We start from the raw sequence: 14,780 nt of genomic DNA, 5'->3' as shown, positions 1-14,780 counted from the left end.
CGAGTGTTATTGAGGTGAGTGAAGAGTTCTCATAATAAAGTTAAATGGACGTGTTTTGTGCCAGCAATGTTAAACCGTCACTATTTTTACAAGTCCCCTAAAATTCTCTCATCATTAAGTAACTCGTATATCTTTTATACAGCTAATACCTCTTACATACTGTCTTTAAGTAATACTAAGAAATTCACACAATGTTTCCTAGAGTAGCGTTTAGTGTATTTAATTGTGAATATGCACTTGAGCCTGTCAAGAGTCTTTCTAGAGGTTTTCTGCATCATTCATTGCGTTCCTTTTCTAGTACTTTTACAGCGAGTTTAACTCAAACGTAGCTCTGCTGAAATGAATTCATTCTGCTGTGGTCTTGAATAGTGTTTGTTTTGAGGACTGGTCTCATGTAAGTTTCGGGGATTTCTGTTATTTACTGAAGAGAGAAGGTGAATTGGGAGCGTGTTGTGTGACCTGCTGGAAATGTTTACCGGCTCGCTGCGCGTTGCTCGCTCCTCAGGAAGAGATTTTATAGGGAGTGCATAGGCCGTAAATTTCAAGGCCATCAATTTTAGGGTCTGTTTCTCTCTATCTGACATAACGGCTACCAGAGCAATAACAGTGAAAATGAGAGAAAACCGCAGATCGGTGCAGCTGTGCGTGGCCACACAAAACGCTGAAGAATCCTGAAGCCCCTTTATTTGATACTAAGTATCAGAGTAGCTAAGATTTTATTTGATGAATTGTCCAGACATATTGTGTCATACTTTAGGAAAACAAGATTTGAGAAAGTACATGCATCCAGACATGACATGCAGCTGTTGTTGTAAACTTTCTGGGTCGTCGATCACTGCACAACTTCAGAGATTCTGCTAAACTTCTGCCTTTGTATTCCACAGAACAGAGGTCATCCTACATCTATAAAACAAACATAAGACTGATAAAATGATGATGGATCTGTTTCTTAAAGAAACAGCAGGCCTCTGGTTTTTGCTCTGTTGTTTAGGTCTAACGATCGTGTGCCAAGCTAAATTCTGCAGTCATATTTTATGTGACTTTAAATGTTTATAATTTGGATGTTTTTGCTATGTGTATATAGATTCTTGTATGCCCATTATTCATTACAGTTTGTTAGGCAAAGCAAGATATATGTGTCTGGAGTAGAGAGAGGACTAGAAGAGTAAAAATGTGTGCGTGCGTGCATGCGTGTGTATTTTTATTTTGAGATGCTTCTTTGTGATTGGGCAAGCACATCCAGGTACTTTATTAAATGAAACCCCAGTGCTTCTTTTGTAAAGCTTGATGAATTAATGATACACTTCTTACTAAGAGACATTAAATCATCTCTTGATATCACTCTTAATATTTCAGGAGAGCGAGAGAGATGTTAATTTCCTCCGTGCTGATCTTTGTGCGTACGCGTAAGCAGTAGGCTTATTCATTATTGCCATATTAATATTGGCACACAGTCATATCGTGACTATGATCCACAGAATTACTGAATAAATACAGTGATTGAGCTCAACCCAAACCAAAAGAACAAGGTCGTGTTTATCTTTTTAACAAAAAAAGCAATTAACGTCATTTCTGCAGAAACTCCTATTGGATGACTTTAGACAATTCTTGTGAATTGCAGTATCCTTTAAATGACGTGCACTTGAGAAGCTATACTAAAACTGATATTGTAGCTTCTTGCGTCCCTTTTTAAATGTTAAAGAACAAAACAAAACAAAGATTTTTGAAACCAGCTTCTGTTATTAAATATGAGCGTGTGCTGCAGTGAATCATGCAGAGACGGATGTAAGTTTTAGTGAAAAGCCTTCAGGAGATGAAATGTAATATGTACAACAGAAACAACCAAACAAATGGATATTTATACAAATATAAGAAACAAGAAATAACCAAAGGCAGGAGAGGGGGAAAAAGTGACACTCATCAAAAATGATAAGTAATCTCAGCAAACAACAAAGTTATTATTGCTGCTTCAGAATTATTTGTGTGACTTTGTGGCATTGATAATAAAACATGTAAATAAGCCTAAAATTAAAAGATCCCCCATGCACCCATCTAGTTCTATTGATATTCATGTGAAACATCTGTGATTTCCAAGTTCATGTGAAATGTGTTTCTTGCTTTATCATCACATCTCATCTCTGGCAGCATCACGAACTATGTGTTTGTTCATCCTGAACAAATGGAGAGAGTTTTGGATCGTTCTGTTAAAAAGCTGGCATAACTAATGTTTTTCTCTTGATTTTTTTCTATGTACACAAATGGATTTTGCACACAGTTTTAAAAAGGAAACAGGTCCAGTTTTTGTGTGAACGTCAATGCAGTTAGTGTACAATCACAATAACAGCAAATAAGAAAAGGTTCGATGAAGATGTGTTACCATGGCAACGCATGAAGACCTGATCTTCAGCCTCCTTTATGTCCGGGTGAAAAAACAGCAGTGAGTGTCTGGTGTTGAGGGTCTGTGGCAAACCCAAACACATCTGGGTCAATTCTGATTCCATGGTTCGGTAAGTCCCGCCTTGTTGAACGTCCTGGTTACAGAAGTGAAAAGGTCGTGTCATTTTTATTTGAGAGAATATCTGCGACACACTATAAAGCATTTCTTCAGGATTTACACCATCTCAGCAGATGCTCTCTGAAGATAACCGATGCGTTTTAAACCCGAGAGATAAATGAAAACCACATGTTTTACTGGCCTGACCTATTTGTTTCCCAACACGAAGCACAACATTATAATCTTGTTTATGAAGAGTAAAGAACATTTCCCTCAGCTACTTCACTTCTGATGTTTCCCAGAAGCTGAAATCTTTAGCCTGACACTTCCACTACAAAAATGGAAAGCTTGTTTTCCAGATTTGAGATTTTTGGCCACGGCACTTATTACCCCTTTCCTGCCTTTCTCTCCCACCCTCGCGCTCCTCAGACATCTGGAAGGTGCCACGGTGACCGTCTCTCTCCAGAACCGCTGCTCTTAGGATGGGATTGGACTTGTTTAGGAGGCTTCGACCCACTCGCCGTCTGCTTTAGATCCTGAACGTTGGCCGTTTGGATCCTTGAGAGGGCATTGAGGTATGGAATCTGTTCATAGTTTCTGCTGCACAAATCTCTGGAGACTCAAGTTTTTCCGTCCGATTCATTCTGCTTTTACCGAACGTGGGAATGTCCTCCAGATGTGTACTGAATGTAATGATGTCAAGCAGGTGTGGTGGCTTATCTCATATCATGTTTTTATAGTATGTTTACTAGTATTTGACCTGTGGATGTTCTTAAGTTACAGTTTGTGTTACGTAACAGCAAACGTCAAAACGAGCATGTGTGTATGTGTGCATGAATCTGGTTTTGTTTCAGAACACACTGTGCGTTCTCTTTTTTAATATAAGGATTTTATTCTTTTGCAAAGAGTTACCAGTAACACTTTACAATAAGGTTCGATAGTCAGGTCTGACAACTCTAGTTTATGCATTAGCAAACATGAACTAATATGGAACAATAAATGGATTCATCTTTGTTAATAATTATTAATACCAATTGTTTGTTATTGTTCATGTTAGTTTGTGCATATACAGCCCAAATCATAACATTATTCACATATACCCATTTATTCACCCTCATTTTGTTCGAAACCTGCATATGACTCTTTCTTCAGTGAAACACAAAAGAAGATATTTTGAGAAATGTCTCAGTGTATTGTGTTCATACATGTAAGTCAATGGGATCCAGCGTGGTTTGGTTACCGACGTTCTTCAAAATCTCTTCTATTGTGTTCTGCAGAAAAAAGAAAGTCATGAGGGTGAATAAACGATTTGGGTGTACTATCCCTTTAAAATGTATTAGTACAAAATAAACTAAAAATGGTTTATAGTTAGTTCATGTTAACAATTAAAACCTTGTTTTAAAGGGTCATATTGACCTTTAATTGAAGCTACTCTTGCAGATTTTGCATACGTACAACACACAACATGTCCATTATTTACATTATTAGCTCATTCTATTAAGCGTTCTTTTATTTATAGTTGAATGCACAATTATTTTAATTACAAATTCAAGTGAAGAGTTGAATTTAAAAATGGATGTGATTCGATATTATTAGCATCTGGTATGTGTTTTTATGACAGTCGAGTAGGCAGAAGTTTGATTTGTGAATGTTTACAGTAAAGAGCATCTTGTGCGCTTTATTAAAAGCATGAATATCTGACCTCTTGTAGAAAGGGCTGGGCTGCACTTTAACAACATTCTCGTCATTTTTCTGTGATTTTTAAGGCTATAGTTAACTGATAGTGCTGGCCGTGTTTGTTTCTTTGACTGGAATGTTTTCTCAGGACCAGCGAAAGATGTTTAACCAGGAACGTGTCCAGTTACGATCGCTTTGAAGCTATCAGCAGAATTCGTTCAACACGATTGTTTTCTGACTGTCATTCTTGAGACTGTTGGATGGGATCTTTCTAGAAGCATTGAGCGCTTCAGACCCGCCCCTCCCACTCACCACATTTCAAGTGTTTTTTTACAAGACACCTGTTTATCAGGGTTGGAAATCTATCCAGATTTGTTTCTGGAAATTGGCAAACAAGGCTTCGGACAGGAATGCTGATGTTTTGAACATGCTGGAGAAAACTGGTCGCAGATCAGTGGGTAGAAAGTATTTCATGGATGAAGAATGAACCCTGGTCATAAATCAGGATCTGTTTTTACTTACCGGGGTGAAATGAAGCGCATTATTATGTTGTGTAGTAGCCTTAAATGTTGTTTGTTAATTCGACGTCCAGAGCAAACCTTTCACAAGTAATAAATCAAACAAGAGAGTCATGTTTGGATTATAAGGAATTTGTTAGGGGTGCATTTACATCACACTGTTTTCAAACATGTTTTGTGTGTTATTTTGTTGTGTTCATTTACACAACAACGGCGGAAAATGAAAAATGGCACAACAATGTTTTGGGGATCATTTTGACAGCGTTGTAATCATGTTAAGCTTGTGTGAAACACGAGGGAAACGTTTTCTGTCTTTGATTGCAAGAGTTTCTTTTTAAATGATGTTTGTTCATCCAGCCGGATTTGGTTTCATTCGTCTAATTTGAACTCTTGATTTTTCGAAACACAATTTTAACTTTACTAAAAGTTTCATTTTGTTATGCAATTTTGCTTACATTGATCTTGTTTTAATGAAATCGTTCTTCTCCTCTTGTATATTCATGCAGGTTTCTTTGGATGTCCAGCGGCTGCGGTTTAGTTTAGTTCTGTCTGAACCGCTCGACCAGTGTTGGGTAAGTTACTCTGAAAAAGTAATTAATTACTAGTTACTAATTACACATTCAATAGTGTAATTAGATTACTGTACAAATTACTCTTTACAAAAGTATTACTAATTACTTTCTATATCCTACATCAACCTTGATTAGTTAAGTGAGTCAAAGATAGACATGAAACGACTCTCAATTCATTCAAATAAATCATATAAAACTACATAAAGTACAATTATTAACTGACTTGTATAACAAATGTGAGAAAGATACATTAATGCATGCATTTGAAAGTTAGATTTTCAATTTTAATGTCAATTCCACTATTGTATACATTACACAGTATTTAATTCAGTTACATCAGAAGAAACAGTAATTTAATTACAGAACAAACAAGAGTAATCCCTTACTTTACTTTTTTAAGGGAAAAGTAATTAAATTACAGTAACTAATTACTTAGTAACTAGTTACACCCAACACTGCGCTCGACATATTAACAGAAATCCAGAGCTGGGAGGCAAATTCTGGACTCTGTTTGGCCCGAGTGAAAGCGTTGAAGCCCGGAAGCGATGGGTCACCGGTGCGGCCTGTTGGAGTTGGTGTGTCTGGTGCTTCTGGGCTGCACGTTTGTGCGAGGTCAGGGAGAAACACACCTGGAGATTCACCTGCCGCAGGAGGAAGACGTGGAAATGGACGGAGAGGAGGGAGACTCGACCGGAGCCGCGGCGAATGCAAAAGGAAAAATATCTTGTCCGGAAAAGTGCAGCTGCACAGCGGAGGGATCGGTGGACTGTAATGGAGTCAGTCTGAATGAATTCCCAGAAGAGTTATCAGATCACACCCGTCAGCTCTCTCTGCAGGTGTGTGTGTTCTGAATCTACTGCTCGTGTCTTCAATCAGGGGAATGAAGGAAATGTGGAGTTAAATAGCATCAGATGTTCAGAGGTCTGAAATGGCCTTTTCCTGTCATGGATTCATTCATTTTATAGACAACACGATCTTGTTTGTAACATTTTTACAAGGTGACTAATTCGAATGTCATCGGTATGGTAGTGTTGCCAATCGCCACCTCGTAAAATATTTCGTTTTCATGTTTCATGTGAATTTTGGTCACTTTGATGCCGTTCCAAACCCACATGCCTTCTGAGGAACACAAACAGAGATGTTGAGCTGTTTGTTCACTTTTTCATACAATGAGAGCGAATGAGACTGATGCTGTTGAGCTCCAAAAATGACGAAAGAAACAACATGAAAGTATCCTTAAAGTCGACGTGTAAAGTCATACAATAGCATCGTTTGAGGAATCCACTGAAAATAAACTTGTTCTTTTAAAATGAGCTTTTTTGGAGCACAAAGATCACAGGCTTGAATTCAAGGGAACTGAGCAAATGGAAAATGATAAGCTACAAACTTTACTTCATGCGTGTGTTCAAGCAATACCATGTCGAAAATGAATTGGATTCAAGCTCATTAAAATGTCATTGGCTGTCACACCCGATCATGACATGGCAGTGTAAATACTTGAAAGTGTGAAACAGGCGAAGGATTTGGTCTTTTGTTCATCCAAAGTCGCGTGTGTCCTCAGAGGACTTGAGATATCCTTTTTGGAGCTCAGAAGTGTCCGCTCTCATTTCTCTTTCAATGTATAGAAAACCACCAAGGACGTTCTGCTGAATTTCTCCTTTTGTGTTCCACAGAAGAAAAGAAAATCCTACGGGTTTGGCACGTCACAGCGGTGAGTAAACCAGGACTGAATTTTCATTGCTGGGAAACCTACAGTTCTTTCAATAAAATCCGCAAACGTTCCAAGGCCTAATTTTCTTTAGAAATCAACATAATTAAAGATACATTCAAGAAGGAACCTATTTTTCTATCCATATTAAAAAGTTTTTTTTCTATGTGTTTTTTTTTCAGAATAACCTAATCACAGAGGTGGCACTGGAACATCTATCACATCTGCAGCAACTGGAGACGCTGAACCTGCAGAACAATCGTCTTACAACACAAGGTACACACGAGGAGAGAAGAGAGGACAGCAATAATGTCCTGCAGATGATCAACATATGAGAGAGAGAGAGAGAGAGAGAGAGACTGATAGAGAAAAAAAGGGGATAGGAGAGAGAGAGCAGGATGGAGGGGTGTGTTTGGGGTCTTTGCCAGGAGAGGAACTTGACCGTTTCCTTCATGTGTGGTCAACATGGCTGTTCAAATATTTTTTTAGGCAGAATTTTTTTTACTACTTTTTTCTTTTTTTATAATCAATAACAAATTGCAAGTATTTTACAAAGTGTGTAATTTGTATTAATGCATACATTTTGAATGATAAAACAACTATGGTTATTAGAAAAATGAATAATGAACCTAAACATTACTGATGCCAAAGCAGATTGTATTAAAATCTGCAAATGAGATTGCATGAGTTTATTTGAATTGACCACATAGTAAAAAAAACTTGAGAATTGCCACAAGAAAACTTTCGATGAGTGTAAATTAACTGCTATGAAACATCCATAAATATAGTCCAGAATGTCACCATTTCTGTTTCATAGACAACTGGGATTTGAATTTACAGAATATATTTTTGTGTGATATGTTCTTGGTGTAATGTTAATAAACACTGTCTCTCTTACAGTCGATATTTCGGACTTATTCTCTTCAATGTTCATTCTTTAAAAAAAACACTGTAAAACAAGGTTTGTGTTCCTTTAACGTGTGTGTGTGTGTGTGTGTGTGCGTGCGTGCGTGTGTGTGCGTGCTCTTCAGGTCTTGACGACGAAGCGTTTCATATTCTGGAAAGACTGAGTTATTTATACTTGGCAAATAATAAGGTGAGTCACGAACATGAATTCTCAAAGCTCTCAGAGTTGAACTTCATATAATCAGACGTGAAGTTCTTAAATGATTCTCAGCTGCGCACCAGAGAAGTTCACACTGTCATGTTCAGAAGTGTAACAACATAATAAATTGAAATCCTGTTTCTCATTTGCGATGTCGATTTACCAAACAATCATCCTCATATAACGCAGTTTTTATTTCCTGTATATTGGCAAGAAAAGCGTGTACCTTATATCCCGTTGTAAAACATGAAAAGGATCTTTTGTGAGAAGGCCAGAATGTTTGGTCACGACGTCCGAGAGTGACTCACCTGCTCCTTTTAGCCGTCGTTTTTCTACGCGGTCATTTACACATTTTTGGCTGATGGGAATCACAGTTTGATGCTTATGTTGGTATTGAGAGAGCTGTTTATGTCCCGGTAACGCGCACGCATGGCCTCTCTCTCTCTCTCTCTCTCTCTCTCTCTCTCTCTCTCTCTCTCTCTCTAATCACCGAAACGACAGCTGTTTCCTTGGAGCGTGCGCTAATGAGCAGATTTGTGCCCGATGGACTTGAAAAAGGATATTGGGAAGAGAGAGAAATCTCACCGTATCTCACCGCGCTTTTTTTTTTATCCCAAAAGCTGTCTGACACGGGCGTGCGTACCACCCTGATGGAAAAGCGCGGAACGCAAAGGGGCGTTACCTGTCGAGCAACCTGTTATTTTGGAAGAAGTTCAAATTAATTTACATTTATGCATTTGGCTTTTATCCAATGTGACTTACAGTGCATTCGGGCCAATGCAAAGCTTCAGCAATGTTAGTCGTGGAGAATGAATGAGTTACTATTTACGCATGCAGGACGCAATTTCACGCAGATATTATGTGGGAAACTATGATGACGTGTAACCTCATTGCTGAAAAGACTTCATTGTGCGCTGAATTCCTGTTTATGACACACATCACCTTGCAGCTCCATAACCTAGTAAGTTCTTTAAAATCACACTGTTGTGCTCTGAAGGACGACAGTATGTCCTATTGCTCATTCTGTGGCCCTCTTCAATCCAAAGAGCAACACAGAAAGTTAATGTGTTGAGGGGAAGCAGGGCACCCAAGGGCTCCTGACTGCTGGAGCTCTGAATGACCATTAACTTTCTCTTTAAACAACACATAAAAACAGCCCTGTCACAACTTGTTTCAACACTGTGTTCCTTGAAAAACATTTCACTTTGCGGATGTGATGGTGTTGTAAATTGCAGTCTCAGGGTAGCAATCATCCCTGTGGGAGGCAATTGGATGTGTTTTGTCAATATTTGTTTGTGTTGCCTCTGTGTTGAATGTTTTTAAAACATGATGTTTCGAAGTAACTTTGTCACAACCTGTTTCCGTATTGTATTCATTGGATAACACCATTTACTTAAAATACAGTTTTGGTCCTCTTTGGAAACGGTTGTTCCATGTATTTCAGTGATAAATGTTGCCTGTCACACAGTTGTTGTACAGTAAACAAAATGTCTAACAAACATTTTAACGGATCAATAATACCATGCAGACATCATGAGAACAGATTATAATAATGAATCAAATGTCAATTTGAACAGCTCACAGCCGCTCCCAGACAGCTGCCAGCTTCTCTGGTCAGTGCTGACTTCGCTGCTAACCACCTCACCAAAATCTACCCCGACACTTTCGGCCAAAAGCCGGCTCTGAAGTAAGCATCGACACTGTTTTGACATGTATTACGATTTGCTTTATGTGCGAGTCAGTCATGTGTGTTATATTACAGGTCAGTGTATCTTCATAACAACAAGCTAACGGATGCCGGTCTACCGGAGAACATGTTTAATGGATCCGATAACCTTGAAATCTTCATTATGTCCAGTAATTTCCTCCGCTATGTTCCCAAGGGTCTGCCCAGGGCCCTCTACCGCTTGCACTTGAAGGTAAGACCACCACACTACTGTGCTACACTTCTTTTAAACTCAAAATAAGAAAATAGGTCTTTTTACGTAGACCTTCTTCCCAAAAATATACTTCTTTAAGTATTCTGACAAAAAAAGTCAAAGCATATTTGGTATGTACTTGTTCTTAATTATACTTCGGTATATAGATATTTGAAAGATATTTAAGTGCACTTGGATTGTGAATAGCCAACTTTTCACTTTTTGCACTACTTTCACTGAAAGTAAACTTTGAAGTGTACTTTCGTGAACTAAATTTTTTTGCTAAAAGCATTAAACTAGTAAACTATCAGTATACTGATTCACTTGTAGCATACTTGCAGTGCGAATGAAAAACATAGTTGTATACTTAATGTTTACTACCGTCACACCTAAAGTACACTTAAAAGTATACTTTTATAAACTAAAAAGTGAGAGTTAAGTCCCAAGCATGCAAGTATACTACTAGCACATTGATATACTTTATGTAAAAGCATGATTCAAATATACTTGAACGTATACTCGAAGTATACTACAACATTCTGACCATCAAGAAAAAACAATGTAAACATTCAATAATAAATCCGTTTTTTTTTCATGCTGTAGAATAACAAGTTAGAGAAGATTCCCTCAGGTGCGCTTGATAATTTGTTTCATCTTCGAGAGCTCTACCTGCAAAACAACGTCTTGAGTAACGATGGCGTCGACAACGAGACCTTCAGGTAACCCAGAATTGATCTTTCAACTGCTCGATCTTCTGGTGCAAACCTACCCGTGCTGTCATTGATGAAACATATCTCGCTCTCTCGTCAGCCTTTTAAACAGTCTGGAATATCTAGATCTGTCCAACAACAATCTAACCGCGGTTCCCCTCGGACTCCCTCGAAATCTCATCCTGCTCCACCTGGAGAAGAATTCCATCCAGGGCATCGCGGCCAACGCTCTGACACCCATCCGTAACCTGGAATACCTCCTCCTCCACAACAACAAGCTCCGCTCTCGCTCGATCCATCCGTCCGCCTTTCACGGCCTCAAACGTCTGCACACCGTCCACATGTACAACAATCTCCTGGAGCGAGTTCCCCGCGGCCTCCCCCGGCGAGCCAAGACCCTCATGCTTCTCCACAATATCATCAGCGAGATCGGACGCAACGACCTGATCACGCTTTACACGCTGACGGAGCTCAACCTCAGTTACAAACGCCTCACCAGCGCCAAGCTGCACCGAGAGGCCTTCAGGAAACTCAGGCTTCTGGAGACCTTAGACCTGTCGGGGAACCGGCTGCAGACGCTTCCCATGGGACTTCCTAAGAGCCTGCACGTTCTAAAGGTGAAGGACAACCAGATGACGGAGATCCCGGAGGGGTCGCTGTCGGGCATGAGCAAACTGAAGGAGCTCAATGTGGCCAACAATCAGCTGAAGTTGAACTCCATCTACCAGGGAGCGTGGCAGGAGCTGAGCGCGCTCACGGTGAGATTCAGCGTTGTACTATCTGGGGGTTTGTTGGAGTAACAGTTCCTTTCAGATTTGGCTCGGCCTGCCGGTGTTACGTAAATACCAAGAACCACACAACGGTAGGAAACTCCGGCCAAAAATAACCAGATGTTTTGTTGGAAGCCACTCGAGACCACCCAAGAGCTATCACAGCAAACAGCACCACATGTCACATGTTAACAAATATGAACAAAACTGCCATAGTTAAACCATGTTAACTGCAACTTTTTTGTATTTGTATTGTAGTTAAATTGTGGTTATACAAGTCAGTCTGCATAAAAAAAATTGTCGCTACACGTTTACTGTAGTAAAACCACGGTAAATTATCGCGATGTCCCAAAGCTTCAACTTTAAAGAGGTCACGTCATGAAACCTCTACTTTTGTTTGATGTTTTGAATTGAAACAGCTTGCCACGAATCTCAACATTAGATAACGATTATTAGCAAGACCTGCGGCAACATTGTTACTTTGTTGCATCCAGAATAAACGTTTGCGTTTACATAATATATGTCTATGCACTGTGCATATTTCTTTTATATTTATAAATTCATACACATGCATGTACCTGTATATATTTAGGAAACATTTGCATGTATATATAAATTGCTATGCATTAATAGTGATACATTGTACATAAGTTGTGTGTTTTTGTGTATGTGTATCAGACGCTGGATCTGTCAGTTAACATGCTGTCGCACGTTCCTGCCGACCTGCCCGAGTCTCTCGAGTATCTTCATCTGCAGAACAACAGAATCAGTACAATCACAGCCACAGCCTTCCTCAACACACCCAACATCAGAGCAATCTTCCTCAGGTCACAGTTCTCTTTCTTCACTTCCTGTTTAAACACTTGACCGTTAAAGACGGTTTCAGCAGCAACAACATAAAGAAACGTTATGTGGCACAAACCTAACTTCTGCTGGACCTCTGCAAAGAATCAGTAACTGATGAGTACTTTTAGTTTAATTTAATACAATTAATATACAAGAAAATATTGACGTAAATTCATATATGTTAAATAGACAGTAAATCGTAAACCAAAAACAAACCGGAAGTTAACTTTGAGCCAGCGCATGCGTCTGATGAAACGTCTATAAAAAGTTAACCATGTTTCTATCATAGTAAAAATATAACCGTGCGCTGAAAAATTCACCTATTTCAACTTCAAAACTTTAGATTAAAAGCTGCTTTGAATTTTTAATTAAATCAGAATTGAAATCTGACTTGAAAATTCAAGGTAAACCTATATATTTCAACTTCAAAAGTTGGGGTCATCGTATGATGTTGTGGGGTGAATGACGGACACACGTGAAGCTCAGCAGGTGTGTAACAGCTGCACATACGCAGACGCAGGTGCTGTGGACATTATATTGTTTCCAGCGTTAAAGGAAAAGTTCAACCAAAAACGAATATTCCCTCATAATTTCCTCATGCCGTCTCAGAGACGTCTTCACCTGAACACGAATGATTAATATTCATGTTGAAACTAGTGGAATTGTTGGGTGCACTGGCCCTTTAAATGACAGATAACCTGCGTCCTTCTACTTTATCTTAGCCTATTCCATTTCTTAGCTCTATCAATAAATAAATAAAAAAAGAGTGCAATGGAAAATTGAATTATGTGAGTCAATAAAACGTTGCATTTAATCTTGAGTGGACAACATCCTGAACTCAGTGAAAGTTTCCTAATGGACATGCCTGAAGCACAAGAGTCCATGTCAGTGTAACTTTTGTAGCAATTTAGCCAATCTACTTATAACAGTACGGAACACTTCCCATCGTCATTGCCCAGAGAACGAGGAAAAACCACTCAGCTTTTCTAAGAAACTCACTGAGAACCATAAAGTTTGACATGAATCGTTCTTTATATAATCAAACTCTCTCTCTCTCTCTCTCTTCAGATTTAATCGACTCTCAGTCCATTCGGTGTCCGAGGAGTCTTTTTCTCACCTGTCCAAGCTTCAGGTGTTGGACATCGGCCACGGCAACATTTCTCCTAATCGAGGGCAGGAAGATGAAGAAGAGGATTTGCCGTATGGAGATGATGAAGAGACGGATTTATGAGTCAGCCGGGAAAGATTTTCCCAAGAACAACAACCAGAGTTAAAATGATCAGATTGTGGGCTGGTTGTTGCTGCTTAAGGGACAGTTTACTCAAAATGAAAATTCATACGTTGTTTGAAACCGTTCTTTCAGAATCATATCGCTGCTCTGTTGCATAGCCTACGATAGAAACTATATTTGTGGGTCGGCTGTCCTTCAAGCCTGTGCATGCAACTACTGCGTTTATCTGTCTACAAACCACCTGACTCTTCATCTCGAAAACCAAGGTCTCAACACAACATCGGATGCATAAGAAAATATTTTAGAGCCCATTTAAAATTGTGCTTTATGCTAATGTGAAGCCAACATTAAGGGCTTGGATATAAACATGGTGCAGGATACCAGAAAAACATTTATTTTGTGTTTTGTTCATGTTTGTTTTGCAGCTCACTCATTTATGCCCACCGATGTTTATGCTTCATAAATCTCACAAACGTCTCCAATAAAGTTTCAGAAGAGAAACTCTTCAAGTCAATATTATTGAAGATCTCAAACATTTCTCATCAAATTGACCCAAATCCAGATTATTTTTCCACTTAATGCATTTTCACAATCGTCTCAGTTGTTTCCTATTTCGTTGTATATAAGGGCCACATAACTGCAAGTGAAAATGTTTATATTTTGGTGAACTTTACTTACTTTTGAAACTTGCTTTATGTTTAGCGGGCTGTGCTTTGTTTCAGAGCTCTTCTATGGTAACGTGCAGGTTTTCTAGGAAAACCCAGTAATGAGCTCTTTTGAACTAAAATCGACAGCTCAACGAGTTCCCCGAAAGATTTTTGAATTCGCTTCATGTCTATACTAACAATTTGTGATGGAAAACACAAGTGTGTGACGGATGCATCCCACAGAGCCTGCACTTGCCTTTTGCGTGTTTGTTCATTCTTTTAACCAAGATTTCAAGTTTGCAAGCTTTCAGACTGATCCTCACACAAAGCTTCCTCTGACATGTTTTGAAAGCAGATGTTGTTCTGATAAAAAAACAAACACTAAACACAAACAACATATTATTCTGCAGTCTCGGTTGTGCTATCTTCAGAACAGCACATTATCATATTACTCTACTATTCTGCAGTATGTATAGTATGTGTGTATGGAATGCATAAAATATCTAAATGACCTACAGCACTGCGCAGTATCCCACAATGCAATGCCCTTTTATCTTCTGCTGGTAAAGGTTACAGTCAACAG

General features: G+C 39.0%; 1 protein-coding gene across 2 annotated transcripts; it reads left to right on the top strand.

Moving 5' to 3' along the window:
* The first annotated feature begins 2,364 nt into the window (after positions 1-2,364).
* podn (podocan) lies at positions 2,365-14,773 on the top strand. Of its 2 annotated transcripts, XM_057319429.1 has the most exons (12): positions 2,365-2,507; positions 2,924-3,069; positions 5,196-5,261; positions 5,738-6,097; positions 7,152-7,245; positions 8,001-8,065; positions 9,652-9,761; positions 9,837-9,993; positions 10,597-10,712; positions 10,804-11,461; positions 12,152-12,300; positions 13,388-14,773. In XM_057319429.1, the coding sequence occupies exons 4-12, from the start codon at positions 5,807-5,809 to the stop codon at positions 13,548-13,550; spliced, it is 1,803 nt and encodes a 600-aa protein (XP_057175412.1). In that variant the 5' UTR covers positions 2,365-2,507; positions 2,924-3,069; positions 5,196-5,261; positions 5,738-5,806; the 3' UTR covers positions 13,551-14,773. The 2 variants fall into 2 exon arrangements, with proteins under 2 accessions (XP_057175412.1, XP_057175411.1); XM_057319428.1 differs by lacking the exon at positions 2,365-2,507 and having other exon boundaries at positions 2,591-3,069.
* The last annotated feature ends 7 nt before the right edge of the window (positions 14,774-14,780 follow it).

Source organism: Triplophysa rosa, linkage group LG21, assembly GCF_024868665.1.
Source record: "Triplophysa rosa linkage group LG21, Trosa_1v2, whole genome shotgun sequence".
In the NCBI taxonomy this organism is placed as follows: domain Eukaryota; kingdom Metazoa; phylum Chordata; class Actinopteri; order Cypriniformes; family Nemacheilidae; genus Triplophysa; species Triplophysa rosa.
This window is presented reverse-complemented; position numbering and strand designations above follow the sequence as displayed.

Excerpts from the sequence above, each read along its gene's own strand:
- podn (XM_057319429.1), top strand. The coding sequence starts at position 5,807 with ATGGGTCACCGGTGCGGCCTGTTGGAGTTGGTGTGTCTGGTGCTTCTG. Across the intron at positions 6,098-7,151 it reads CCCGTCAGCTCTCTCTGCAG|AATAACCTAATCACAGAGGT; the intron begins GTGTGTGTGTTC and ends TTTTTTTTTCAG. Across the intron at positions 12,301-13,387 it reads ATCAGAGCAATCTTCCTCAG|ATTTAATCGACTCTCAGTCC; the intron begins GTCACAGTTCTC and ends CTCTCTCTTCAG.